This window comes from Lepidothrix coronata, unplaced genomic scaffold (genome assembly GCF_001604755.1).
Source record: "Lepidothrix coronata isolate B3197 unplaced genomic scaffold, Lepidothrix_coronata-1.0 Scaffold6, whole genome shotgun sequence".
NCBI classification, from domain to species: domain Eukaryota; kingdom Metazoa; phylum Chordata; class Aves; order Passeriformes; family Pipridae; genus Lepidothrix; species Lepidothrix coronata.
Window position 1 is genome coordinate 1,782,685 of NW_016690186.1, and position 27,540 is coordinate 1,810,224.

The 27,540-nt window shown below is 39.2% G+C and overlaps 1 protein-coding gene across 4 annotated transcripts in view; it reads left to right on the top strand.

Moving 5' to 3' along the window:
- The first annotated feature begins 235 nt into the window (after positions 1-235).
- The window catches only part of PCMTD1 (protein-L-isoaspartate (D-aspartate) O-methyltransferase domain containing 1), a 41,943-nt gene continuing 14,638 nt past the window's right edge, over positions 236-27,540 (top strand). The window contains exons 1-3 of one of the 4 annotated variants that reach the window (XM_017831727.1): positions 236-332; positions 18,779-19,205; positions 23,136-23,238. In XM_017831727.1, the coding sequence (XP_017687216.1) occupies positions 18,899-19,205; positions 23,136-23,238 (410 nt within the window). In that variant the 5' untranslated portion in view covers positions 236-332; positions 18,779-18,898. Of the gene's footprint in view, positions 333-732; positions 849-2,260; positions 2,381-8,578; positions 8,755-18,778; positions 19,206-23,135; positions 23,239-27,540 lie in introns of those variants that run through there. The other 3 variants (XM_017831735.1, XM_017831710.1, XM_017831718.1) reach the window with 3 other exon arrangements.

Genomic DNA, 27,540 nt, shown 5'->3' on the forward strand with positions numbered 1-27,540 from the left:
CTGCCATTGGCTGTGGTCGTGGCGCGAACCGGCCAATCAGGGCCCGGGACGGAGCGGCGCAGCTCGCTCTCCCTCGCCTCGCGCGGCGGCCGCGAGCGCGGGGGGTGGCGTCACGTGACGCTGTGTTTACATCCTCTCAGCTGTCGGGCCCCGCCTCCTGTCCCGTCCATCGCAGCGACACCGCGACGGCACCGCAGAGCCCCCGAGCCCCCGGCCCGCGCCCTCCGCTGTCCGCCCCCGAGCCGCCCCAGCGCTCTGCCGCCTGCAATCCCCTCCCCAGGCGGGTCCGGCGCTGCCGCCCCGCGCAGGGCCCGCGGCCCCCTGCGGAACGGGTGAGTGTCCCGCAGCGGGGGTGGGCAGAGCTGCGCTCTCGCCGCGCTCTGCGGCGCCCAGGCCCCCTGGGACGGCCGGGACGGTGGGTTGCGGCGAAGGGGTGGGACCGCGGCCCGCCGGCCCCTCCGCTTAGCTGGGGTCGGCTCCCCGGGTGCCCCGGGTCCCATTGTCCGCGGGCCCCGCACGCAGGCGCGGGGGAAGGCGGGGGGGTGGGGGTGTTTGTTTTCGCGCAGCCGGGACAGGGCGAGGGCTCGCCCTGGGGAGGCACGGGACGGGGGCTGTGCGCGTCCGCCCTCAGCAGCCCGTTTCTTCTCGTCCTCCTCCTTTGCCCGAACCCCGCCACCCCCCGCTCCATCCCGCCGCCTGCGTAATAAATAATCCCTGGCCCAAAAAGGGTTGGGAGGAGGGGAGGTGGTTGATGTAGCTGTCGCGGGCCCAGGGCAGCGGTGAGGGGAGGACGACAAGAGAGAAGGTTCCAGTCCTGAGATCCAGGCGGAGTGGGGGGTGGAGGCAAGGTAAGGACATTGCTCGTCCCCCACTGCGGCTCAGCGCCCTGCCTCTTCCCCCATGATGGCAGTGGGTTTGCTTTTTGCCTTTGAGGAAATGCAGTGAGAACAGGAGCTTGCGTTTTGGAGGTTTGTTTGTTGTTTGTTTGGGTTTTTTTGTTGGTTTGTTTTTGTTTGGTTTTTTTTTTACCTCTGCCGAGCTTTTATAACCTCAGGGGCTTGCGGGGGCTGGCTGCGTCTTCCAGGCCGAGGCATCTTTGAGGGGTGCGTGAGACAACGCTTTGTTTCCCGCGGACTAGGGAAGGATATTTCTCCTTTCGGGAGAGGAGTTGGTGCAGCGGCAGTGAGGGGAAAATACTTTATTTACATAAATAAAGTGTGTGAAATGCGCGATAAGTTCGCTTTTCGCCCCTAAGCCGGAGTGAGTCGGTCGGTGAGCCCTCCTGGCAGCCGCCAGGGGAAAGCGAGAGGGCTGCTCTGCCCCCCGCTTTGCCATAAGAGCACATTTTGCCTCTGTTTACATTGTGGTCTCTGTTTTGGCTGGGAGCAGCGTAAGGGGAGGAGCAGGAACTGGCTCCGGGGCAGCCACCTCCGCCCCTCTGTTTTCTTTGTTGTTATCTGTTCGGGGAGGCGTCCTGGGGTCACGTCTGCCGGTAGCTGAGCCGCGGTCTGCGGTTAATGGGATTCCTCTTGGGCCCGAAACCTGGGCCGCCTAATGCCGTGCGTGTGCCGGTCTTGTCTGTCCCCCGCCGTCGCCCTCCTCCCCCCGCCTCCGCAGTTGTCAGCGGCTCGCAGTGGAGTTGGAGGAAGGGGAAGGGAGGGCAGAGGGGGAAGGAATCTTGGCATTTATTTGATACTCAGTCAGCAGCCTGGGCCATCTTTGTACAGCTCTGTCATGAAAAAATACCGAAACAAAAAGCACCTCAGAAACCACCTATGGCCGAAGGGTGAAGGGTTCGTTCAAAAACATCTTCGGAGTCTGCAGGAAAGAAGAGATGGAAGTACTGAACTGCTGCAGTGTGTAGAGAATGCATGTGTCTCCTTGCAATACTTGCCAGGGCCCACAGAGTTACTGTTCTAGCGGGTATTTTTTCACTCCAGTCAAGTAAAAGTCAAATACAGTTGAACTGCACACTTTAGTGAGGAAGTAGGGTTTCTTCTGATAATGAGGAACAAATTTTGATACACACATAAAAAAAAGACACAGGTAAGGTTAGTCAGCAATTGAGTGAATTAATGAAGATACCCAATTCCTCTTCACCATGTGACCTTTCTGTTACAGAGAAGGCTTGTTAAGATGCAAGATGCAAAAAATCTAATGCCTAAAATTAATATATTACAAGCATGTATTGTCTTTGTAACCTTAATCCATTATGCTTGCAAATGAATCATAATGTGTGATACATTTTTTTCCCCGACAGGACCATTACCTTACTCTGGGCAGACCATCTCTGGGAAGAGTCAGGCTTGGATAAGTGGAGCTGTCTTCTGCAGAACTCCTGCCTGATTTGTTGGGAAAGTTTGAAAAATACTTTGGATGTGTAGGTGGAAAAATGTGTGAAAGATCTATTGGTATTTTAACTGACTTTGGGTGAATAAATATAATGATAGGAATGTAAGAAGTATATGAGTGAGGTCAGAGAGCCACAATGAGGGCTTTGGAGATGGACACTTAGCCAGATGTTCTTTACAACAGTCAGTGTCCCTCAGAAAAGCTAGCAAAAACAATTGGATGTTGTTGGGAGGTCCGCAGTGAGGAGAATGTGATGAAATCACAGAAACAGAAAAAAGTATGTAATAGTGAACAGTCCTGGGTGGCAAATCTTATCACTGTGTGTTTTGCAGGATTAGGTTCCTTCCCTGCGTGATCTCTCATCTTCCTTCCAGAATTCTTGTAAAAATATTCCTGCCTCTCTAGTTGGTCTTCTCTCTGGATTTTCTTCATCTAATCTGACTGCATCGTGAGTTGCTTTAGATGTTTGACTAGCCAGTTTCAATTTTGCAGTGTTTATAAATTTATGAAGTCTTGCCATTTTTATAATCACAATCTTGGCAGATTGGTGATTTTTATTGCTTAGTCTTCTATTTGCCTGTCGGTGACTGCCCCAAGCTGCAGCATCTCCTTTTGAAGAGGATTCTGCCTAATAGGAGAATAAGAATAGGATCCGAATGCCAGACATGTATTGTAGTTTTCCGTGCCTGTACTGGACCACACCAGAGCAGTCACTTCTGTCACACAGTCACACTGTCTGTGTTTCTGTAATCTTGAAGTGTTTTTGAGATAGTGTGTATTCTGAAGCTAAAGGTAGGCTTAGGCATGACTAAGCCTAAGACTTCACTGCAGGTTGAAGTCTTAAAAGAGCATGTTACCTGTGATATTTTTTTTCTTTACGCAAATGTAAAAGACATTAGCACAAAGGTAAAATTTGAAATTCCTACAGCAAGATACAGTTAGTAGTGTAGGGGTTTTTTCCCCCCAAAGATACTCCCCAAACTAGGCAAGATAATTTTTCCATGAAGTGTTCCAGAAAGATTTATGTGAGGAGTTTTAAAACGTCCCCAGAACAAATACTTAAAAAGCAATTCTGAAATAGTTAGGCATATGGGAATGCTCATCCCAATCTCAGGTGCATGATGAGAAACACCTGAGAATACAGTCATTGTTTCTCAGTGAGAAATGTCTTTACATGTGTCCTTTTCATTTCCTGCTTTGTTCCCATTTTCAGCAGGAATGTCACAGAGATGTGCTATTCTACCCTGCTGAACTGAAAGTGATGTTCTGTAGCTGATGATTAATTAGCTCTCTGTATAAGAAAAGTGCCTTGAAGTCTACAGCAGTTGGCACTCTTGAATGCAAACATTGTTTATTTTACCTCCTTAGAATGTAAATTCCTCAAAGCAGAAGTGGGTAGAATATATGTGCAATCATGTTTTGCAGATGAATAATCAGGTATATGACTGCCCTAAGGCACTCCATGAGTCTTCGGTAGGGTCAGAAGTTGATCTACATGCTTCATTCATCTTCTCCAACCAACAAGCGTGAATTTTTTAGATGGAGAATTCTTTTAAAGTATCTGGTTTGCAGAAGTGTGATCACACTGTTCCACTTCATTATTTGTGGAGTTCTAGGGACTAAAGTGTAGTAGTTATGATGAAATATTATGGTTATAATTGTATGAAAGCATCAGGAAAGAACTACTGTGCTTCAGTTCCTTTGGGACTTATTTGTGTGCACTGGATGTTAATGAGAGCCTTCAGGCCTGCTTCATGCAAGCTCTTAAAGCAGTTGCTGCTGCTGCGTTATTTAAGAAATTTGGACTGGACTTCTGGTCCTTGAAGAAAGGCTAGAATGTGTAGCAGCTTAGGATAATTTTTGCAGAACTAAAAGATAGTTGGCTGACATTCAGAACAGTGGTCTTGGTTCTCTGTCCATTTTGTCCTGGTACATCATGCCAACTTGATGTTTCAGAGTTAGTGTTGCAACTCCAAAGTTGACAGTGATGTTAACTAATCTCGAGGAGCTTGGAATCCTGATGGAATGTATGTTTGTGAATTATTGCTAGATCTATGTCTGATGAGAAGCTTATTGAAAATGTTGAAAGGAAGAAGTAAAAGTAAACTGAAAACAAAGATGCATTTAAAAATGGCAGTTAGTCCAAAGAAACTTATTCCTGGAAGGAAAAAAGGATTGGAAACGGTATCTGGAAACAACTGTAGGGTCTTTATCACTTGTACGTTGTGACTACAATTGGTATGTGACTTATTTCTCAGTGAATTTTATCAGTGCTTTAAATTGAAGCACAAAAATATAAATTGCCCTTTATTGTGAGGAGAAAACACTGGTTTAGAGGTCATCACAGAGCACAGAACAAACAAACAAAAAAAGACAAACCCTCAAACTCCACAGCCCTAAAGTAGTTTAGACGTGACATCAGGAGTCTCTCTGGTTACTCCCAGGCTACAGATTCTGGTGTATTCTCATGTGGCGAAGTTCTAGAGTGGGGAAGTGACTGTGGAGCAGGATTAAACTGTCTTGTGGCAGAAAAATATTTGGAACCTGCAGCTTGGAAAATGCATTTAATGAAGGCTAATTTTGGACTTCTGGCTTTGTTTTGTATAATATTTAGCAAAGAAAGGATATAAAGATCTTGTTTGTTAGAAGTGCAGAATATTGCATTCTACGAGTTGCACACAAGTAGAGATTTAAGATTCTGTGTGTATTGTTAAGTTGACATAAAAGGTGATCTTTGGAATGTCTCTCAAGTAGCGCATTTCACTCATAGTAGTATTTGCTCGACATACAGTTGGAAAAACAGATGCTGAATTTGGACTTGCAGTGTTCCTAGGGTGTAAAAGAAGACAAGTCGAATTAATATTTAAAAACTTGGTTGACGACACAATGCAGAATTTGCCAACAAAACTTTAAAATTAGGTTTAAAAGCTAGTAGGCTTAGAGCAAGTGGTTTGATAGCGACATGGGACGTTTTGAATCCTGAATGAAAGACATTTATATAGAGATGCTGTAGGGCATCTGAGTTGTCAGCATGGAGCTGTTGGATATGAGACGGGATTTACTGAAAGCCTACATTCTTTGAAGTTAAGATTTATCCTGTCTACCATTTTTTTTAAGTAGAGGTAGCTTAGCAGTTAGGGAAGGGAGAGCCTTTGTCTTGGTTGCTGACATACGTGCTTTACTGGAGATGCTGTGTGTTTGTAGACACAGATGCACAAGGAACACATGGACAACCAAGCAGTTCTGTGGCAGTGTACAGACTGAACAGGCCAATGATGCCTTTTATCTAGTTGGTTTTGCAGTCCCAACTGAGTAATCTTAAATCACACAACAAGAGCAGCTTTTCTTCCTTGTTTGCAGAGAAGCAAAGACAGGATGTGGGCAGAAGAGGTTTTTTGTTTTGTTACTTAGTGCCGTTGCCATTTCACAGGCTGAGTAGCCTGTAGTCGGTATGAGGACTTAATATAGCACTGGAGGTCTGTGTTTGAGCACCTGAGTCACATCGCAAGTATCAGAAGCTTGCTGTTATTACAAAAACTTTTCTTTGCATGATTTCTAAATAGATACAGCTTATTAAGGCTGTCAGTAATCATAATTATTTCTTCCTTTTTTAATAGTTGGCTTATTGAAGCCTTAAGTGAGGGGTGTGTATTTCTAATGGCAAATAAGGCAGTCTTGAAAACTATTTTCAGGAAGAGTAGTGAAAACTTTGTTGTACTGGATAGTGTTCCACCGGGAGGCATCTGTCAATGGGAAGACTTTTTTTTTTTTTTCCCCAGCTGATGTCCACAAATGTTTTTATAGATGTAGCAGTAGTCAAATCAGAGTTTTTCTAGTATAGTAGTTTAAGATGTAATGAAAGGCAGTATGCAGTAGTATAGTGGACACAAAATACATGCACTCTTGAATGTAACATTTGAAAGTATTTGTATTGATATTATCCTTCAAGCAAAACAAATAGAATTTGCTATGAGTTGTATTCTGGAGTGAAAGGGAATGAAATTTCAAAGAGAAGATCTCAGAGATGATACATCTTAATTATTTGTTCATATTAAAAAAGAAAAAAAAGCTGCTTATCCAGAAAGAGATTCCTGCATCCATGCATGGTTTCCATAAGTGAAGTGATAGTGATGGGAATTGGTTATAGTAATAGTCAGGTAGTTAATCATATCCAGCAATTGATATGTCTGTGGCATCCCTGTCCCAAATAAAAGGCTTGGTTCCTATAAATGGTTGTTTTAACATTGAAAGAGGAATTAGGACCATGTGGTTGGGAGAAAATGAGAAGTGTTTACTATTTTGAGAATTTATTATTTCTATAGCAAATGTTTTTAGCAGATATTCAGGAATTACGATGTAGTTTTCTTGAAACATGAAAGAAAAACATGAAAGAAGGAGCCAAGTAATACTTCTCAACCCAGTCAGGATGACTATGCTGTGTAGTGGTCTATATATCAAAGTTAAGAGACAGATGATTGTAGGGGCCTCTGTATTCTAATCGCTTTCAGCACAATTTTTTTTGCTTGATAGGTATGGCTGAACTCTATGCAAGTTTTGCTGAAAGAATGAACTGCAAAGTTCTCTAAAGGAGATGCTTAATTTTGACAAATGTTTTAATATTTCTACAGTACTCATGATTTCAAGTAGTCAGGAATGCTGTGAATATTTCTACTGGGACATCAGTTTGCCATCAACGGATTTTATTTTGATTTGAAAGTCTTTGCATGAGACTCATAAAGTTCTTATTTACTCTTGTAGTTCATGTTGGATTCTGGTAGATTGAGTTTTGCTGGCTCTTCTGCTGGGGCATGTGACCCTGCTGTCTATTGCAAAACTGTCCCCTTTACCCTTTTCAGAATGAACTGTGGCTTTCTTTCCATTCAGTGTAGTCCAGTTTGTTAAGCTTTGCTGTGTTCTTCTGTCAAGAAACTAAATTTGGCATTATTGAGGTCAGAAGGTCAGTGAAACTGGAAGGACACAGAAAAGTTGAGTTGCTGAGTTTCTTTGACTTCTGCTGAGCTGACAGTTGCAATGTTATAAAATCCCACAGGCCTTAGTCTCTGCTTATTTGCTTCAGTTAATTATGCATTCATTATGACTAAGACTCATTGCTGCCAAGTTTCCTGAGATTCTGTGATGTTTTCTGAAGTAATTCAGTTGTCAGAAAACGTCAGTGTACAATTTGACTTCTCCATTCTGGCATGCTCTGGATAAACTGGAGATGTCTGTGATATAACTACATCAGGTTATGTGTTTGTAGCAGCCTCTTGTGTTATATCTGTAAACTACACTTTTGTCAGGTGAAAAGCATGCGCTTTGTGTGACTACAAAAAACCTGATTGTGAGGCTGCCGATTAAGTTAAGCTGTTCAAGTGCACTGCTGCTATATAAACAGTGATATAAGTTTTTCAACCTCTGTGTCTTGCTGAAATATTTTTATGAATGTCTTGAAATGGTCACTGAAGCTTTCACAAATGCTCCACATCCCCTCCAGACAACATCTACTGCTGTTTGTACTGTAAGGAAATCAACTTTGGAGCCAGATTTACAGTAGTACTTGATTCATACCTGGAGACAAAGAAAAACAATAATTTGGAAACGTTTTCAAGGTAAGAATGTGCTTATGTATGATGGCTTTGGCTTTTAAGGAAGGCCTATAAGGGGTTTTGTTCAAGTATTTCTAGTTTTTAGTTTAGGTGTACATGGCCCCAGGTCCAGTGAGTAGTGAGGCTAAGCACATATTCTCAGTAGCACACAAACACATGTATTCAGCATGTACATACATAAATACATGGTTGGCCGCCACACCAACACAGAAGGCAGCAGTAATACAAACACAAACAGCACCAATGGCCTTATCCTGTTGCCCTTTCTGGGTGGCCAAGCTGAATGTCTGCAAACACATGTGCGTATATATTACGACTCTTTCCGGTTACTGGGTTGAGGCACTGGTTCTACCCTGGATTTGGCCCTTTGGTCCATTTATGCCCCACTGCCTCTTAGAGACATACACAGACTCAGCTGCCAATCCCAAACCCCACAATTCTCCAGCAGCTCACTTGAACTCCTCCTTGTTCCTTTATCAGCCAACCCCTTCAGTTGCCTTGCTCAGTCAGTCTGTCCTGTCCCAGGTTCCAAGGCCACTCTGCCAGTTTTCTGGCTAGCCCAGCTTGGTACTCCCTGTGATCACACTCTGACCCACTCTGACTGTGAAGTTCACCCTCACCTTTCCTGGCACCAGAGACCCACTAGCACCTCTGTGACCTATGATCTGATTCCACGTCATGCACCTGGGGCACTGAACAGAGATCCAAGAAAAAGAGTTACAAAAAGAAATTAATGGTCAGACAGGACAGGCAGAGCACAGCTGGACACACATACAGACCTGCAGACTGCTCACAGGTGACTCGTCCCTCTTGTTACCATAGCCCGGGCTTTCCATGCTTGTTTCTTCTCTAGACAAGGGTCCCTCCCTTTTCCCACCCTTGGTTCCTCCTCTAAACATCCTCTCACAGGACTTCTGCAATCCCCAAGTCCCTTTCCCCTGTACCCCATGGTAACTCTTCTAGTCTTGTAGGAATCACACCTTTCAATCTGAGAAGTGCCTTGGAGAGGCACAGTGGTGGTGGGAGTGTGGGGAGAGCTGATGGATCTTCTCTGATAGCCTGGGTCAGGGTATTCATGTGGGTTTCCCTCAGCCATAGACATACCTCTCCGCTCCTTTGTGTGCAGAACAGTTTTCTGTCACATAACCCAACAGGGTTAACTTTGGTATGTGCAGGCAAATAATCTGTTTAATCATTTGCAAGCCCTGTGAAAAATTTAAGGTAGAAGTTGCTGGCTGGTCACAGGTGTAAATTAAAGTGATACTGTTGTGAAAGCAGCAGTTTGAAACATTACCTCAAGTAGGGAGAATTATAGAATGTTTGCATGAAGCTTTGTGGAAAAGGCTTTGGTAACAGTATTAATGCTGTATCCTTTTTACATTGTAAACTAAAATGTTGATTTCCTCCCTCCCCTGCCCCGATGACTAGAGAGGTTTCAAAGATTTTTAAAGTAGACTTAGTTAATACTTGATTTGTACGTTTTGAGTCTTGATAAAGCATCACTCTTTTGGTAAGAACCATGAAGGGATAGTTGATCTCTGTTTTATATTAAGTAAGCATTGGACATCTTAATAAATAGAGATTTATGGACAAAGTCATTTTAGGTTGTGCTGTTCATGGGTTTATGGAAAATAAGACAGATTATGATATGGATCCTTGAAGTGTAAAGCTTTTGGAGATATGCAGGATTTGGGGATTAAAAAGAAGAAAGGTTCAATTAGATATCCATTGCTTTCTTAGACAAGGTCAAAGTAACTCTTGGTGTGCATGTGTTAGTAAACAAGTTACATTTGAAAAAAACGATGAGTCCAGTGTGGTGCTTCTGGAAGATTGCATCAGTGAAAGAATTTTGTGTCATGGTTCTGAGGAAGAGAAGGAGGAAACAGGAATGGGCCATACTTATTTTTCCCTCTTGAGAATTACAGGCCTAAGTAATAAAGTAACTTCTCAAAACATATTATTGTATTACACTGGACTATTCTAAAAATCAAGCAAAAAAGGATTAGGACTTATTTTTCCTTAAGTTGTATTTATTTAGCATCTTGTAAGAAGAGGGTATATAATAAATAAAAGTTGAGATTCTTAGGCTGTGAAAGTTAACAACAAAATACAGTATTTAGAATTGTTTGTGCTGTGATTATTGCATGCTATTTAGATGCTTTTAGATGTATTTCTAAAGATTAGAAACCCAAAAGTTTTCATGTACTTGGAGCTTGGTAAAGTTGATTGATATTTGTGTTTTTTTAATTGGGCCTGTGTTTTTTTTGTAGAGACTGAATTAAATGCATAACTCTGTGATGAGGTTTCAAGTGTCAGGAATGCAGCTATCTTCTATTTTTACACTTGACCTCATTTCTATTTTCTTTTGCTAAAGGCAACAGGCGTATGTTGTTCTGTTGCTGCTGGAAGTGAGTTATTTAAATAACTTGAAATGTTTATGTGCAATAAGTTTTTGAACTTTAGCAGTAGCTGAAATAGTGAATATTTTGTCATGGGCCACATTTTGCCTACTCAAAGTTATATGAAGTGTGACTTGATCTGCTTAAGAACTATAACTTTTGTGGTAAAAGCTTAGGAAAATACGTTTCAGTTCTTGTACAAAACTTGCTTTGTATTTTATTATAAAAGAGGATTCTCCTTCCCCAGTCCCCTGTTGTTACTGGTTACTCTCATCAGATGATACTGAAAGTACAGGAGCATCACTTTCCTGTGGTTTGTTACGTTCTGGTCACCACAAACTAAATTATTAAGCATTTTCTTTCATGAAGAAAAATGAGTTTCATTTTAAAATTGAGTATTTGACTTGTTCTTTATATATATATATATATATATATAAAGGTGTCTTAGTTGGCAAGTGTTCACAATAATATTAAAATTTGCAGAAAAGTTTGTGTCACTTTTATGCCTTTTTCCATTTTCAGACTAAACAAGATTAGATATACCAGAACTAGTTCTTTTCACACCTTGCTCTACAGCTCTTCTAAATCCTAATGTTTGACAGATAGGGCTTATATGAACCTGCTTGAAATGAATATTCTGTTAAATACCCTTCTACAAAGCTGTGTATAGTGGCAATGAGTTTTGCAGGCTAGTCACTCTGTAGCTCACTAATTCCTCTGAAATATGTGCATGGACAGCAGTTTCTCATCTGAAAAACAGGTGCATGATACAGACTTGGTGAATATCAGACACCTGCATGTATTAATCATCATAGATTCATATCTGTCATATGAAGTCTTGACATTTTAGTCTTGCCAGTGAGCAAACTGCTATTACCTGGTACCTCCTCTTTTTGTGGGTCTGTTAGGCCCTCTTGAGAAGCTTCTCATCTTTCTGCTTTCTCCCAGCCAGTCCGTGATAAAGCAGTACTCTTCAGCTGGACAGACTAAAAATAGCAGTATCTGGGGAATAGGCAGAGCTGTAGGCACACCTCTCAGGACCTGAGACCTTTACGTGTACTATAAGAGGACTGCCAGGTTGTGTCATGGACACTGGTGTCAGGGGATCTTCTACGTGTTAGACATTGGGTTAAACTGATACCCTTTGCTTATGAGATCTTCTGGTGGAGCTTTGACAAGCCAATAAGTCATCTTAGGCTCCCCAAGGATGAGGGCATTTTATCCAGAATCCTACAAACAAGCAATAGGAAATGTTTTGGACTGGTGTGGGTAGAGAAGCAATATTAATTGTTTTGAAATCTGCAATTGATGGGATACTACAGGGTACACAGAATCTGGGCAGAGCTAGTGTTCATTCAATCATAAAGGTATACATACAGCCTGTTGAGATGTAATCACCATTTTGCCTGTAGCTGAACTTTAATGGCAAGCAACAGACTGGCAATTATTATTTTGTTGATATTTTCCCACTGCATACTGTGAAAAAAAACATGTCATGCTGTTCTGATCAGATACTACTACTGGGAACTGCGTAGTTTTACTGCTCAGACCACATCACACACTTCCAATGACTTTGGCTCTTGTCACTGTCAATCAGGTATTCAGACTTCCGTTAGATGTTATCATTGCTCTCTGAAACTACTGCAATAATTTAGAAATTTTTTTTAATCTAGTAGACTGTATCACTGAACTGACACACAGCAAATTTTACATCTTTGGTGTGTTTTTTTCTGATGGTGCTAGCCAGCAGCATCTTGCTGCTTTGAAAAATGTTTTTTTTGAGCACTTAAGAGGCTATTTTCTTAACAGCAGTTCTGGTCATGTGCTTCAGATTATGAGGAGGAGCTGGCTCTGGGACTGAACAGCAACTGGTTATTAATGCTGTCTATCAGTAATGGACAAAGTCTTTATGCCAGGCAGACTCATGTCTTCTGCACAGGTGGTAGTGTCACGTACTTGAAGTCTCATGAAACTTTTGCAAAGACAGGTTAATCAGGAAGTTTCAGAGCTGTTAGTCATCAGCCTCTCATGCATGGAGGCTTTTTCATTTTAAAAATAATGATTCTTAACAAAGTATTTATGGCAGATGCTGGCTAAACTAAACTTTACTGTGAAATTAGATACTAGCAAATCCTTCTAAAAGCAGGAAATGTTTCTGTGCTTGGTCCCAATTTAAAACTTTTTGTAATGTGAGTGACTACATTTGAAATGTTTGTAGGTATTCACACTCTCATGTGCATATGAGGTGTGTGTGTGGGAAATAATTTTGTACAGATGACCAGTAGATACTCTTTACTAGCAATTAATGAATCTGTGTTTGAAGAAGAAACTGCTTCTGAAGCCTCAGAGGCTCAGCTTTGCGAAAATTTTTTGGTTGCCCAGATTTTAAATAGTAAGGAGAACTAAATCAAGATGTGGGTTTAAGCTAAGCATTAGAAGTTCCATCCAGGAAATATATAGGATTGTTTCCTTTGCTTTGTAATAAAAGATAATGAATTTTAAAGTCTTTATCAGCATACCTGAAAAAGGGTGTGGCATATAGAAATGATGTATAGAATATGTTCCTTTTAGCATTCAGTCCTTGCTGATGTGAAGAGGGTAGGTAGAATTTCAGATGAGAAAAAAAAAATTCAGTGCAGGAGAAGGCATAGACCAAGAAAGAAATATAACCTAGTCCAAAGAAGGAGGAAAAAAACCCACCAACAAAATTCTGTGTTGTTTTATTATATTTTACTTCAAGTTCCTGTGAATTGTATCAAATTAAAGAAAAAAGTTCAGTAGATACTCAGCAAAGTTGGTCTAAAATTATGCCCTTGTGTAACTTCCAAGGTTAAAGTCATTTGATCATGCACTGATATGCTTGTCCTTGCTCATACATTTGTGGAGTTCCAAAAGCTTCAGTGCCTCTTTTTGAGAGAAATGCAGTACCATGTGTGCTGTTTGGTGTGTTCAGGTGACTGGAAGTGGAGGAAGAGTGAGAGCAGGCACATACCTGGAATCTTGTATAAACAGCTGTTGAAAGCCTAAACAGGAAGATCAGGGCTTAAGCTTACATCAGACTTGACAAACATTTTCTGCTGAAGTAGGTCAATGCAATTCAGGTTTAGTCAGTAGTTGTAGCTGTTTACATTCATTTGACTTAACCTAATCCTGAGGTCTGTTCTTTGTTCCGTTGCTATATTGCAAAGAACTTCAAAGTATGCTTTGTGAAGTGCATTGCATTGGAGAGCTGACTGCAGTTGTTTTTGTACTTGCTTCTCTTTAACTGGAAGTGCTTCTTGAAGCCATCTACTGAACAGTAGGTCAGGAGTGAATGTTAAGTAAGATGAGTCTAGAGTATGGACTTCAAAAATGTGCAGTGTTTTCAAAAGTGTTTTCTTTAATGCACCAATGGTATGTTAGTATAGCCTGAAAACAATTTTTCTTCTTTCATAACTGTTTGGAGTGACAAAACAAATAGCTGTGGAAGAGAAGGCAGTTCAAGTAGTAGCTGATTTTCCAAAGTGCTTAGACTATTTGTTGCCTTTAGTATTGGTTTAGCAGCAAGGTGTGTGGGTATAAAAATAATTAAAATAAACTGTTTGTAAAGACTTCACTCTGAAATACCTGTGTGTCCCACATTTAGTTCTTATTTTTGTAGTCACCTACTATAGTTACTTCCAGCATGCACTTCATATTTTAGTTTTCTCCAGTCTTTGCCTGGTGAAGTTAATATTAGAATTTTTCTCTTTTTCCTTTCAGATCATAATCAATCATTCTGGGTTTTTTGATAGCTCCCACTGAAGTCTTAAACTCAGCTCTGCAGTTTGGAGTTGATTTTTTTTTGTGTGAGGCACTGTTAGAATACACAGGAGACATAGCAAAGCTAAACTAAAAATGGAGCCCTGTGGTTGTAGGAGTTGCTGGATGAGACAGGAACAGGCAAAACATGATCTTGAGATCATAACAGCTGCAGGAGTGTCATGAATGTCACGAATTAAGTCGGAACCAAAATAAGTAGGTCTAACAGTGGATTAGTGGCCTGGAGAACTTAAATCTCTGCTGATCAGAGCAATGTTGCTGATTTTTGCCATGAGTAAACTTAACTTAAACTGTGAAGTGGACTGAAGTGTTTCAGGCACTTATGTGCATTCATGGTTAATTCCCTTCTATTGCCGGTCACAGAACATTCCTTTCTGGGGAAACTTAACAGCTGAATTGTAATAGTACTGTGCAGCTCAGTGGTTTATAGTTGTCTTTTCCCCCCTCACAGGAAAGAGGGAAAATTGACCAAGCAATGTTGTATTCCATTATGAGTTGAAAGTAGTGTCACATTTCATGATTTTGTGGTGTTGCTCCAAGCTGATATCTTAGTGAAGATAGTTCTGAAGAGGAGACTTGAAATAGAGCTTATTCCATTTATTATATTTATCTTGTATTTTTTATCTTTTGAAACAAAATAAGAATCAAGTAAGTAGACTCAAATAACATGTATTTCTAAGGAGTCATCTATTTGGAGTCAGGATATGTCAGTATTACAAGATACTAAATTTGTAAGATACTTGACACTATATGGATTTAGCAATGTCAGTGAGATTTTTTTCTGTCAAATTAACTGGATACCTTGCTACCATGGTATTTAAACTGTATTTAGGAGTGTGTGCAAGTCCTTAGTGACCTAAGGAATTAACTTGAAGTGCAAATGTATTTGTAAAAATTCTGAAACGTGCAAAACTTGTGTCCCTTCAGAAGTTGGCAAAAAACCCCTTAGTAAACCTTGCTGCACCTGGTTACTGACTCACCAGATAAGAGATCTGCGTAGCTTATAAGATGGTGAAGAATTAAAATGCTCTCAAATTGGCAGAATTTCTTAGCCACATAGCCAAAAAATACCTGTTTAATTCATGTGAAAATATTAAGAAAAATCAACAGAAGAACCCTCAGAAATTACTTATGATAAGGAATTTCAGTGAAATTTGTTACAGATTAGGTCAGAAACAGATCAGAGTTGCAGTTGTGTGGATTGTTATGTAATAGGAAACTGTGTTGTCGTGTCATTTTTATTGTGAATATAAGAATCTTCAAGATAGTGTTCTGACTTCTGAAAATGAATTCATGAATTGTGTGGAATGAGAAGTGGAGATTGTTTTAGCTGTAGTTGGTTTTAATAAGTGAATGAACTTTTTAATCAAGACTATATTGAAATTTTAACTCCTAAACTACGATTTCTGTTGGCTTCTGTATTCCACAGATTCCTAAGCCTAAAGGCAACAGCTGCATTTTGTTAACTTTATGCACCTTCCTATTTCTTGTGAAATTGCTACACCTCTTGGTGTAATAGGCATCAGAATGTTGCATATGCTTTTTGTGAACTGCATGTTTCACTTTTAGTATCAGTGAGATTACAGATTGAAGTGTTTTATTTTGTGTGTTTAAAATCTGTCATCTCTGTTAGAAGTAATTTTACTTTCATAAAGCAAAAGCTTTCAAATAAAAAAGCATTAGAGGAAAGTGGAAAAAAAGATACAAGAGTTCACTTTTCATGAAAATATCTATTTCCTTCCTGGGGCATTTTTTTTGTTTTTGAACAAAAATACTTTCTACTACCTATAGCTGTGGAGTCCAGAGTAGAGCACCATAGTTGATTAATGAAAGCAAACCAAAAGCAAGATATCTAAAAAGCAAACAATATCGCTGTCATCTGCCTAATGTCACCTCCTTGAGACAGGAGCAGTGTATCCAGAATAAGATGTAACCTTCAACTGCACTACCAAACAGCCACTGTTCAGCTGCGCAGGCATCCCGTTTGTGAGAGAAGGCTTTCTACTTCTTTTCTCCCCTTCTTCCCGCAATGTCATGCTGTCCGCCACACCTTTTCTGTTCTTGTCTTTGAGATTCTGTGTGATAACCAGAAGGTGAAATGCTGTGTGAAACTAGTGAAGACGCTTGTTGATGGAAATACTAAAGCTTTGCTCTGGAAGAGCAGCATTTTCCCGTCCGCGGGCTCTGTGTTTGCCGCTGCAGTGCTGATGGCTAGCGAAGTTCTCCATCTGCTGGTGCGAAGTGGTGGATGCACCCCGCGGGAAGAGCTGGAAGCGACATTGCTGTTTCTCTAACAGTCTTCAGTAAACTCAGTTCTTACCTTTGCGGTTTTAGTTAAAATTATTTCCAAACATATCTCAAGATAGTCATGAACTTTATATTATGAAAGGATGGCAAAAACTATTACTTTAGTCACTGTGGGTTATTTAACTGAAGAATCCTTTGATTCATTGAACTTTCAGGTGTGATGCAAGTGCAGACAAGCAAGTAGGGCTGGAATATTTTTACAAACTATACTTAGAAAAAGCCTCCCTCAGGTTTCATATCTTCTGTCTAAATCGCCCCCTAGGTTTTTCACTAGTAGAAAGGAATGTTCCTGCATGAGTGAACATGCACATGCCTGCTTATTATGGTGTGGAACACTAGGGTGTTGAGAAATGTGGCTTTTCTACTTTAATCAGAGGCTTTCCTGCTGGTTGATAATTGCACCTGGTGACTTTTTCCTCTCTTCCCAGTCGAGAATGGCACTGAAAATTGCTTCAGAGGGGAGCACACAGGTGAGCGGTGAACAGTCATGATTTTACCAGGGCTTTAGCAGCCCGGAGCATTCTACCGTCTCCCCAGTAATCTGCCCCTGGTTTGTATATTGGGCATGACACCCGATGGTATGCAGTATCTCTTTGGCCAGTTTAGGTCAACTGTCCTGGCCACGCTCCCTTCCAGCTTCTTGTGCACCTGCTCAGTGGTGGAGTGTGGTAGATGGAAAAGTCCTTGGCTTAGGGTAAACACTACTGAGCAACGACTAAATTGAAGTGTGTTATCAACATTATTCTCATATTAAATTCAAAACATTAGCTGTGTTCCAGCTTTTAGGAACAAAATGAACTTGATCCTAGCCAAAACCAGGACAGGTTGAAACTCCAAAAGTCTTTTTTTGATGTTGCAGTGGCAGGAAAAACCCACCAAATCTAACTATGCTTGTAAGTTCTTGTTCCTGAATGTTTCCATTCAGTATTATGGAAAGGTTTGTTAGTTCTGTTTTGATAGACTCCTTTTAAACATGTTCTAAGGAGGTTCTTCATTTGAAGTATTAAACCATAAAACCTGTGTTGCAGTTATCCCCACAACATAAATTTAAGAACCAGGTTCATTCTGTTAAGTGACTATCGACATTTGGGTTGTATTTGTGAATTCCTGACATGAATATGCACAGATAGACACGTGCAAAATAGCAATTTGATGAATTAGGTTGGAGTATTCTCAGATAAAAGATTATATTCATATTTTCAGAAAAGAAATATGCTTGTTTGAAGCAGAAGGTGGAATCTTTTAAAACATGATGCTCAGCAATGCAGTTGAAGAGTCAAGGGTGAATGTGTCATTGGTTTGGGATTTGTTTGGGGTTTTTTATTTGTTAACTAAGTTATGTAGAATGTGTAGCAAGATTCACGATTGCCTTTCTCTTCTCTTAGCTGTCTGAGCTGACATTCAATTACTGTTAACAACTAGCTCACTGTGTACTGTATTCATCTGGAAGTGGTGGATTAAACTTTTTTGTTTTCTTTTCTCTTAGTCATCTGTTGCTATTTTACTGGTAACTCATGCAACATTAAAATATTAACATCTGGAATTGATGAGTTTAGTAATTAATAATTTAGTAAGTGCAGATAAAATAGAGATCTGAAGGATTTTGAAGTTAATATGCTGTGTAGAATTACACTTAGGAGCTGACAAGTTGTTGAAAACTTCTAGGTACTTAAGGAATTTGTATTTCTCTAGTGAATATGGCAGGCATGAGAAGGAGCTCAAATACTTGGAGTGGTTTCCTGTTTTGAATCCAGTGTGCCATTGTATCTGCTGTAGTATTCTGGTTCAGCTCAAAAGTGAACATCTGAAAAGCATCTCCTGGACGTGACCGCTTACTGGGCTTAGTCTCCCACCATGGAGTGATGTTAGAGCATGTGAACCCAGTTCCTTTCAAAATTAACTATGTTGGTACATGCTCCAGCTGCTGTTGGACATTTAGTTCCAAGGATGGGACTAGAGCTAGCCCAAAGCCAGTTGCTGTCCCATCCGTTCCCCCTTCAAATATATAACATGGGTGATAGGTTCTTAGCACAGTATGTTTTCGGTGTTTAGCAAGCAATGCAGCGTTAGGGTTTATTTAATGTAGACAGCCCATGTTGACACATTAAGGCTGATATGTTTCTGGCTAAGGTCAGACACACTGGCTTGAGTTAGAATCTGAAGGGCAGAATTTTGATTAAATACTAGCTGTCCTGACTCTTAATAGTTCTGCTTCACGAAGTTATCCAGTATTAACTATTTCATCACCCACTAATAGTTGTTGATTTGTTTCTCTTTTGAAACTCAAGTAATCTAAACATATCTATTTTTCAGGATTCGTTTGTGATGTGCTTCTGAAAGAAGAACTGAGACTCCATTGCATACACACACTTTTGGGGAAACTGTCCTCCTAATGTATTTTGCAAGCTAATTGAATTACCATAGAAATTCAGCATGGGAGGAGCCGTGAGTGCTGGAGAAGACAATGATGACTTAATTGATAACTTGAAAGAAGCTCAGTACATTCGCACTGAGAGTGTGGAGCAAGCCTTCAGAGCAATTGATCGTGGTGATTATTATCTGGAAGGATACAGGGACAATGCTTATAAAGACTTGGCATGGAAGCATGGAAACATACACTTGTCAGCACCTTGCATTTATTCTGAAGTCATGGAAGCACTGAAGCTTCAGCCTGGATTGTCTTTTCTAAATCTGGGTAGTGGAACCGGATACTTGAGTACAATGGTGGGATTAATATTAGGTAACCTGAATGTTTTTGTTTCAATATAGTGTGTTTGCATATTTTTAGAAGGTTATGCAAGCTCTGAAAAACTTATTTAAAAATGACAATACTATACTTAAGGCTGGCTCTTTGAGATGTGTTGTTAAAATATTATTTGTTATCTGTACTGGCACCTGTAGTTCAGTGGTGTTTCATGGGATTTTTTTGGAAGCGGCAATTCTTCCTGCGTTCTATAGTCTAAAATTCTCATTTGAAAGGAAACAGTCCTTTTGTTGCTTAAAAGGGAAAGGTACAGTGGAAAAATTTTTGAAGACTAGAATTTCAGTCTGCATTTGCACCGTGTTTATGCCCTCACTCTAGGTTACTGGTTTCATCTTCAGTTTATGAAAAGAAAAATCTAAATTGTAAAGGCTTCTCTTGAAGAAACTTAATTGAAAATTAAATTTGTATCAGTGTGCAAACATTCCTTTTAAAATATATTTATTGAATAATTTTATTAGTGAGAAAATTTAGGGATGTAGACTGATAAGATGTTTAATCACTGTAGGTCTGTAGGTTTTCAAAACTGCTTTAACCGATTAGCACTGTGGTTTTTCTTCTGTTTTCAAATAAATTTCCTGTATGAAAAAAGATGTAATTAAATATTGTTTTCTAAATTTAAATTTAAAAACCTACATACAAAAGTGCTTTAAATCTTCTTCTACCCCCAGTGTTTAGACTACAGAGCATATGCACCAACAAGTAACTTTTTTACCAATTAATTTCATTACATAAAACAACTGCAGTTATTTTAATACATAGCTTTCATAGACATAATTTTGACCATATTACATGCAGTTTTTCTTTGGTTGCGGAAACCTTGCTGACAAGTAATATACAGATTTTGTTTATTTATATATAGAACAAGAGTTGGTATATACAGTCAAGAGTTGGTTTGTTAATTTTTCAGTTAGTTACTTTCTGTCATCAGTTCTTATTTATTAAAGAGCAGAAATTATACCTAATAATAACATAACAAATGTCATTTGTTGGTATCTCTGGCAGTATCTTTTGTTCCAGTTAATAGTAATAAATTTAACAGGTTCCACTGTTTTGTGAAAATAGGAGTTACGTTCATTCACAGGTAAAAATAAAATGTAATAAAGATGTCTTTAAGAGTGTTGCTTTGCTTTGTTTGGAAGTGTTTCTGTTTAAGAGTAGCTGTTTTAAATTAGACTGTAATATTTTAAGCTCAGTATTAAACCAATTAGGAAATATTGCTGCATTTTTTTCTCTAAAATGTTTCTTCAGCTTAGTGAGTAATGGTATTAATTTATTTGTCTTGTGGGAAGCTTTGTTATTTCATTATTCTTAACTACTGGAAAAAAAATAATGTATATTGCTCTTGCTTATATATATTGCACTTGTATCTGTGTATTTATCTAACCAATTTTGAGTGGCCGTTGGTTGGCTTTTGAATCCTCCTGAGTCTGACCTCTCCTTATCAAGCAGAATTCCTACCTTCAGAATAGTATATGCAGCGTTGAAGAAATTAGGCAGGAAAAGACTTGTCTCTTGCAGAGGGTGAGATTGGCTGACAGCCCCTGAAGAGCACAGTTACCCTGCAGATGTTCCCACAAAGGCAGCTCAGGTGCTGATATTCCCTAGCAGGGCTGAGCAGCCTGAAGCAGCAACTGCTCAGCTACTTACAGAAGGAGACTTTCTATGTTTCTGTAGTGCTGTATCCTGTCACTGAAATCTGCTTAGTGTTGCGATGTGTTTTGAGTTCTAGGCTGAGGCATAGAAAGCATAAATGCAATTTATGTGCCTTTATTTTCTTACTCAGCTCCTGATAGAATTAGTTACATGTAATCATTTTACTTCAGTGTGTGTTTTAGGCCAGGGAACAGCTGTTTTAACAAAGAAAAATAAACAGATGTAGTTTCCTGACAAATAAACCATATATATTTTTAGTAGCTCACCTTTTTTCAAACCAATTTCAGTGTACATTGCAGTGAGCAGCAGAGAACCATGTGGGTTTTGACAGTAGTTGGGTGTCTTTCCATTGGACAATGTAGTGAGTGGTATTTCTGCCACACTGGTGGTGTCAAAATGACTAGGTTAAATTATGAAATAATTTGAAACTAGTAATCACTTCTGTGTATAGCAACATAATAATAAGACATCCACCCTGCTCAATCTATACAGATTAAATTAACTGCTGCTGATACTGTTAAAATGTAAACGAAGTTCAGACTAGGTAGTGGAATTATCATTATGCTGGAAGAAGCCTGTTGATTTCAGAGAATAATAGAGAAGTTACTTTCATGATTTTAGAATAGCTGACTCTGCTTAAATGTACAGCTGTGACTTTCCCTGTGAAAGAAGAGAGCATGTTTCTCATCTTTCGGTTCAAATTATGGATACTGTGATGTTTGATGATGGGGTAGTGTTCGGCATTCACAGACTTAATTTTAAGCTTTTGGAGCAACTGATGTTTGCAGGATTTTTTAGTTCTTTGTTTTCAAAATTAAGTAATGGAAGGTATGTACATGTGAATTTTTGGACAGGTGATGTTGATGCATATTTTAAATGATGAGATTGAAGGAATGGCAATTTTTAAGTAAAGAAAACATAAATTGAGTGCTGCTGCATGCTATAAAGCTGTTAGAAACATCATTGTCTATTACAGTACAAGAAAACAATAAACAGCTAGGAAGGGATTTCCTATGCCATTACTTTTTTAATGTGAGCAATGATAATTTACATGGAATGTCATCAGGAGGTACATGTTTTCACAAGCTCTGAGAACATCCCTTAAATGACACCTACCTCTTGCCTGCAGTCAGAGAGATCTTACAAACACTGCCTGTGGTAACCTAGTGGATTGCTGTTATTTCACCCAGTAAAAAATGTTCTAAACTATTTTAAGAATTGCAGTTCTTGATCACCTTAATGGCATATGCAGTATTTTTCTTGCAGTAAAATGAAACCTCTCTTACTAGCCCTAGGTCTGTTTTGTTAATCCGTGTCCTAGAAAAGACAAATTGAATTGTTTCATTGGAGTAACATCATTGAGCTAAATATTTAGGAAAGATTTAGAATGCAGTAGAGGATATAAATACAGGTTTTGTCTAATCTTATTGATGTTTACTTTCCCTTCTTACCCTTTCCTCTCCCTTTTCCAATTCTGTGCTCCAATGACTAAAGTCCCTGGGCTATGAGTGCATGTTAAATTTAGAATCCTCACAGCAAATGTGACTGTCTGATTCAAATTCCTTCCTCATGTGGATAATCCTCATAGTACTGTCTCATGATTTCTTCTCATTCCTGAAAAATAGCATTAACTTTTGGCACACAGATTTACTTGGAATTATATTTGGATTTGATCGCAGGAAAGCAGTGTTGCGATTGTGATGAGTGACCACAATGTTCTAGGTGGAAATTAATTATTATATGTAAGTAAATCAGAGGCAAACTTCTGATTTTGCAACCTGCGAAGTAGAAGAGCAGATGTGGCTAAGGGATATAATATCTAATCTCTGAATTGTTGAAAATGAAAATTTTGCCATAAGAAAGCTTAAAAATTTAAATAACAAAATACAGAAAATTTTTAATTGTTGTATTCCAAGTAAGCAACATGTTGAAAAAGAATTTGCACAGACTGACTTAAGTGTAGTCAATGTTTTTTCATTTTCTGCATGCTTACGAAGAAAATTCTTTCCATAAAATTGTTTTGCCACAGTTCTGTCCCTGTTCTTTTAGTGAACCTTTGGCCTTTTACCTTCCTCTTAAGCACTGGTAATGCAGATGCAAAAAATAACTTTGTCTAGCAGTGTTGGTAGACTTATGTTTTATGTGTTTTTAGTGTTTTCACAGATGAAAAGTATAGTGCTGTTCCATGCAGTTTTGTTATGCTTAAAGAACAAAAAACAAACACAGAAAACACTATGCTGTTTTTATTTACAGGGCCTTTTGGGATAAATCATGGAATAGAGCTTCATTCAGATGTGGTAGAATATGCCAAGGAAAAATTGGAGAGCTTCATAAAATATAGTGATAGCTTCGATAAGTAAGTATCTAATTTGACTAGCTCACTTTGCAACAACATTTTTGTTTTTAAACTCAGTGCGTCACTGCTTATGAGTTTAGGGAGGGGAGAAGAATGGCACCACATGACCAAAATAAAACTTCCAGTTTGTGACTCCGTGAGGTAAGTTGAGGCTTAAGAAAGCATTCTTCAGAAGTATGGTAGTATTTCTGTTGTACAGTACTTAGCAAAGTGGATTTCTGTGTTTTGGCGATGTGTATACGTACACAGGCACACGTATGTACGTGCACATATATGCATATGTTCTTAGGAGAGTGGCGTGATGTCCAAATGTCTTTGCATGTATAGAGTAATTTTTATCCATGAAGTGATTATTTATTGTATAATTATGCATCATCTCTCTGTGCAGTATTAACTTTTTTCTAATCTACCACTGTTGCTCTGGACATGAATGAGTAAATTTTTCTGTTGTCATGTTTACTCCCTGAAGAGATGGACTTAAGAGGATTCATCTATGCTCATAACAATACTCATTTTTACTTCTGGTTATAATTCTGGGTTACAGGGCTTTGAACCTTATTGCTTCTACCTACTTAACAATTTTTTATTGTTTTAAGTTGGCCCATAAGAATCTGGATCTTGGGCACTTCTGCCTCAGTAGAAAGGAGAGCAAGGTTCTGATTAGGGGTGTTCTTTCTAAAGACTTCTTTCCTTGTGGGCAATAAATTCTCCAACAGTGATTACAAGGTAGCTGCTGGAAATGCAGAAAAGCTTTTGAATTGTAGGGGTAGCCTAAGAATTGCATGTCCTCCACTTCTTCTCGCTATCCTTTTTCCTGTGTGATGTGCTTTTTAATTGCCATGCTTTTGGTTGTGTTGGCTGGACCTCAGTCTCCTTTTTTTCCCTACTGCAAACTTCAGGAGCTTGAGTCTGACCACTTTATGGTCCTAAGTAACAGAAAAGTATCCATCCCAGTGTTACCTGGTTCTGAAGTCAGTTCTGTAATTCTGATATTGGCTAGATTATTTTAGTACTATGTCACCCCAGCAGAATAAATAAAATTATGTAGGAGAAAATACATATGTTTCATTACTGTTGTCTTAATACAAGCATTTATGTTGGCTGAGCGTAATGTATAACGGCAGCCAGAATTTACATATCTTAAAAAAATGTGTGTGAAATATGGTCACTTGTGATCATTATGAATACTGCATTAATGGCTGTATTAATGTACCTGCTAGCTAGTCAATTCCTGCACATATATACCTGTATTTTTGCATTTCTGTAGGTGTCTGTACTGAGACATAACAAAAACTGGTTTTGATTGGAATGTCTTTCCAATCAGGTGAAATGTTTATGTAAAGAAATAAAGGGAAATCGAGTGAAGGGGTAGCAATGAAGTTTTATTATTGTAAATTTGATTAGGATCTTTTTGTAAATGAATAGCAGAACCCTGGTGGGGGTTACACTTTAAAAAATGCAAGAACTGGAGAAAACCAAAATTGCTAAAATTGATACAGGTGAACATCAGTGTTGTATATGTATAGTGTTTCAAAGAAATAAGACTCCTCACCAACCTAACAAAAATTATACTTTTGTGAAAGGACTTTGTGATACAAATGTACTTGGTAATAGCTGCGCTGCAGCTGACATGATAATGGTTGACTGGTTGGATTTTGTGTTTTGTGGGGGGGTTAAGTTCTCTGCATAGCTGATTCTGGCTAACTGCTTTCTTTGTAAATACTCTGTATTTTAATGTAGTTAATGAAGATGGTGTGCGTTTTTTCTGTTACAGGATTCTTCTGTGTTCTTTTTTACTATAAGCATTAAGATCATGTCTTGAATTTTAAGCTGACTCTCCAAGTAATGTTAAGCTGACTCTCAAAGTAATGTGTTCTGACTCAGTAAGTCTGGTTTTGGTTCTTCTTTCAGTATTTTCCAGTATCTTCATTTACAAATGAAAGATACTTACCCAAAATTGTGGGCTGTGGCATCTGAACTTAACTACTGCTTTGATCAGCTTAGTATTTGGACAAAATACCAAAAGGAAGATATGTGCAATATCTGTCTGCTGTTGAATGCTGGTATGTCTCTAGGGGGCGTCCTTACTGTTTGAAAACAGATTATGTGACAGACTGCTATGAATGAAGGTAATTGTCTGAGTGAATGTGTGTGTCTGTGTGTGTGTGTGAGTGAAAAATACCTTGCACTTGGACAGCAGCCTCTAACAAGGCACCTAGGAGACATAATGAGCACGGAGACTGTGATCTGTTTTCCTGGCGGTAATGGAGATATGTGGGTCAGGAATTCAGTAAAGCTTTGCTTTGCTACTTCTTTGCATTCTCTCTTTAGCCTGTAATGTTCTACAGCCTGGTCTGAATGTTTTAAGCATTCTGCTTTGAAGCATAAACCAGGAATTTAACCTTATGGGTAGGTACTTGGAGAGCTTCATCTTGGATCCTGAATAAACACTTGGGAACTCTCTGGTGTTTCTTTGCGTGGACCAACAGGCCATTGGGTTTGCATCTGACTTTTTCGTGGAGCTGGGTCATGATGATTTAGGTGGGTTTTCGCCTGATAAAGCAAGATGAAATACTGCATTTATGCCATTTTTGTGGGGGAATGATCTGGTGTTGTGTGGTATAATATAACTTTTTCTCTTGATTCCTTATAAGAATGTTGTTGAACTGTATTAAAAAAATAACTTTTCTATGATTTGAGTAAAGTGCTTGACCAGAGACTTGAAATGATGTAAACTTAGCATATCCAGAAGGATTTGAGAAACTCTCTTGACCTAAAGTGAGGATTGTCTACCTCTGGTAGTTGGTTATATCTCAGTTTTGGCCTCTTGAACTGTTCATGAGAAGAAAAACTTTTCAGATATCTGTTTCAGAAAGACAAATAATTCCAGAAATCGTTTGTATCTGTATCCATATCCCACCAATCTATAAAAATAATTTTCCTCTAAGTGGAGGTGGAGTTGTGTATTCTGAGAGATTAAATGCTGCCTTGATTTACTTGTTGATGTATGTTTGCCAGTAGAATCAAAGGAGAAGTTCCATCTTGAAAGCATCTGAAAGGGTCATGATGGTTGAGGTATCAGGACTTTAGGTACAGACTGAAGAAAATCCTTTGAGTCTGAAGTACACCTAAGGCCCTCTTTCATTCTTGAAACCTTCAGAGAGTGCATGCCAATTAAGGGGAAAAAAGCATTTCTTAAAGAAGGCTCTATATAAAACACGTATGTTCAGGCCCCGCTTCACCTGTTTATTGAAGGGGAATGTGTTGTCTTTTCTGCTCCCATTCAACTTCTAGACCTAGAATATCCAGCTTGGAGAGAGAGCCACAGGGCAAGGCTAGGTTGCCCATCTTCTAGCACCCTATCAAAAACCCAGCCTGGGTAAGCTGGTGAAGTCCCTGCTGTGAGAGAAAATCAGCAACCCTTCTCAGGATCAAAAGAATCCACTTCAATGGTAAGTGACAAGAACCCTAGTACTAATTATGGGCGATAACTGTTATGGGTGAAACTTCTTTCTGAAGTCCTGTGGTAGACTGTCTTGGCATTAAAGGAATAGTAAGCTTAATCTTCCATCAGAATATTTGTCTTCGTTGAAATTTAAGGCTCACAGTAGGACTCTGAAGGCTCACCTTTTTAATTAGATTTGAAAGGCAAAGTTCCTAGTATAAACACAGAAAAGTAAAGTTTCTTCCTACCGCTCAGCTGGCTACTGATTGCAGTAAAATCTAAGTGGGAAAAGCAAACTGCCTCCAAAACTCACAGCTTTCTTGGTTCAAATCATACTGATAACTTAGTTTCAAATAGTGTAAATAATGCTTTAATGTAAATTCTTGTTGAGGTTTAATCTAACCGGGGCAACACGGACTACAAGAATTGCAGTGGGATTCTTTGATGCCAGAGGCTATGTTAAACAAAAAGGAAAGGAAAATAAGGGTTTGGAGCATATTCATTTTATATTTAGAGATATTAGAGAAATGCTGTTTCTAATCCTATACCTTTTAGACCAGAAGCCTCTAAAAATCCCAGTTGCATCTGCTCTTACCTAAGGAGGTCGTTGCCCTCTCAGAACCACACATAAAATATATTCTCAAAATAAATTCCATGATGGACACTGACTTTCGTTGGAAGTCTCTCATTGCTACAGGTTTTGATAGTATTTAGAATTTTTGGTACGTTAAGTTATGACAACACTTGATGCATGGTTCCTTTAAAAGCTGTTGCTTCTCAAAACCCCACAGTGTAAAATATGAGTATTTCAACCTGTAAAACCATTTTTCTGCTTCAGTAAAAAAAAAAAAAGGAAA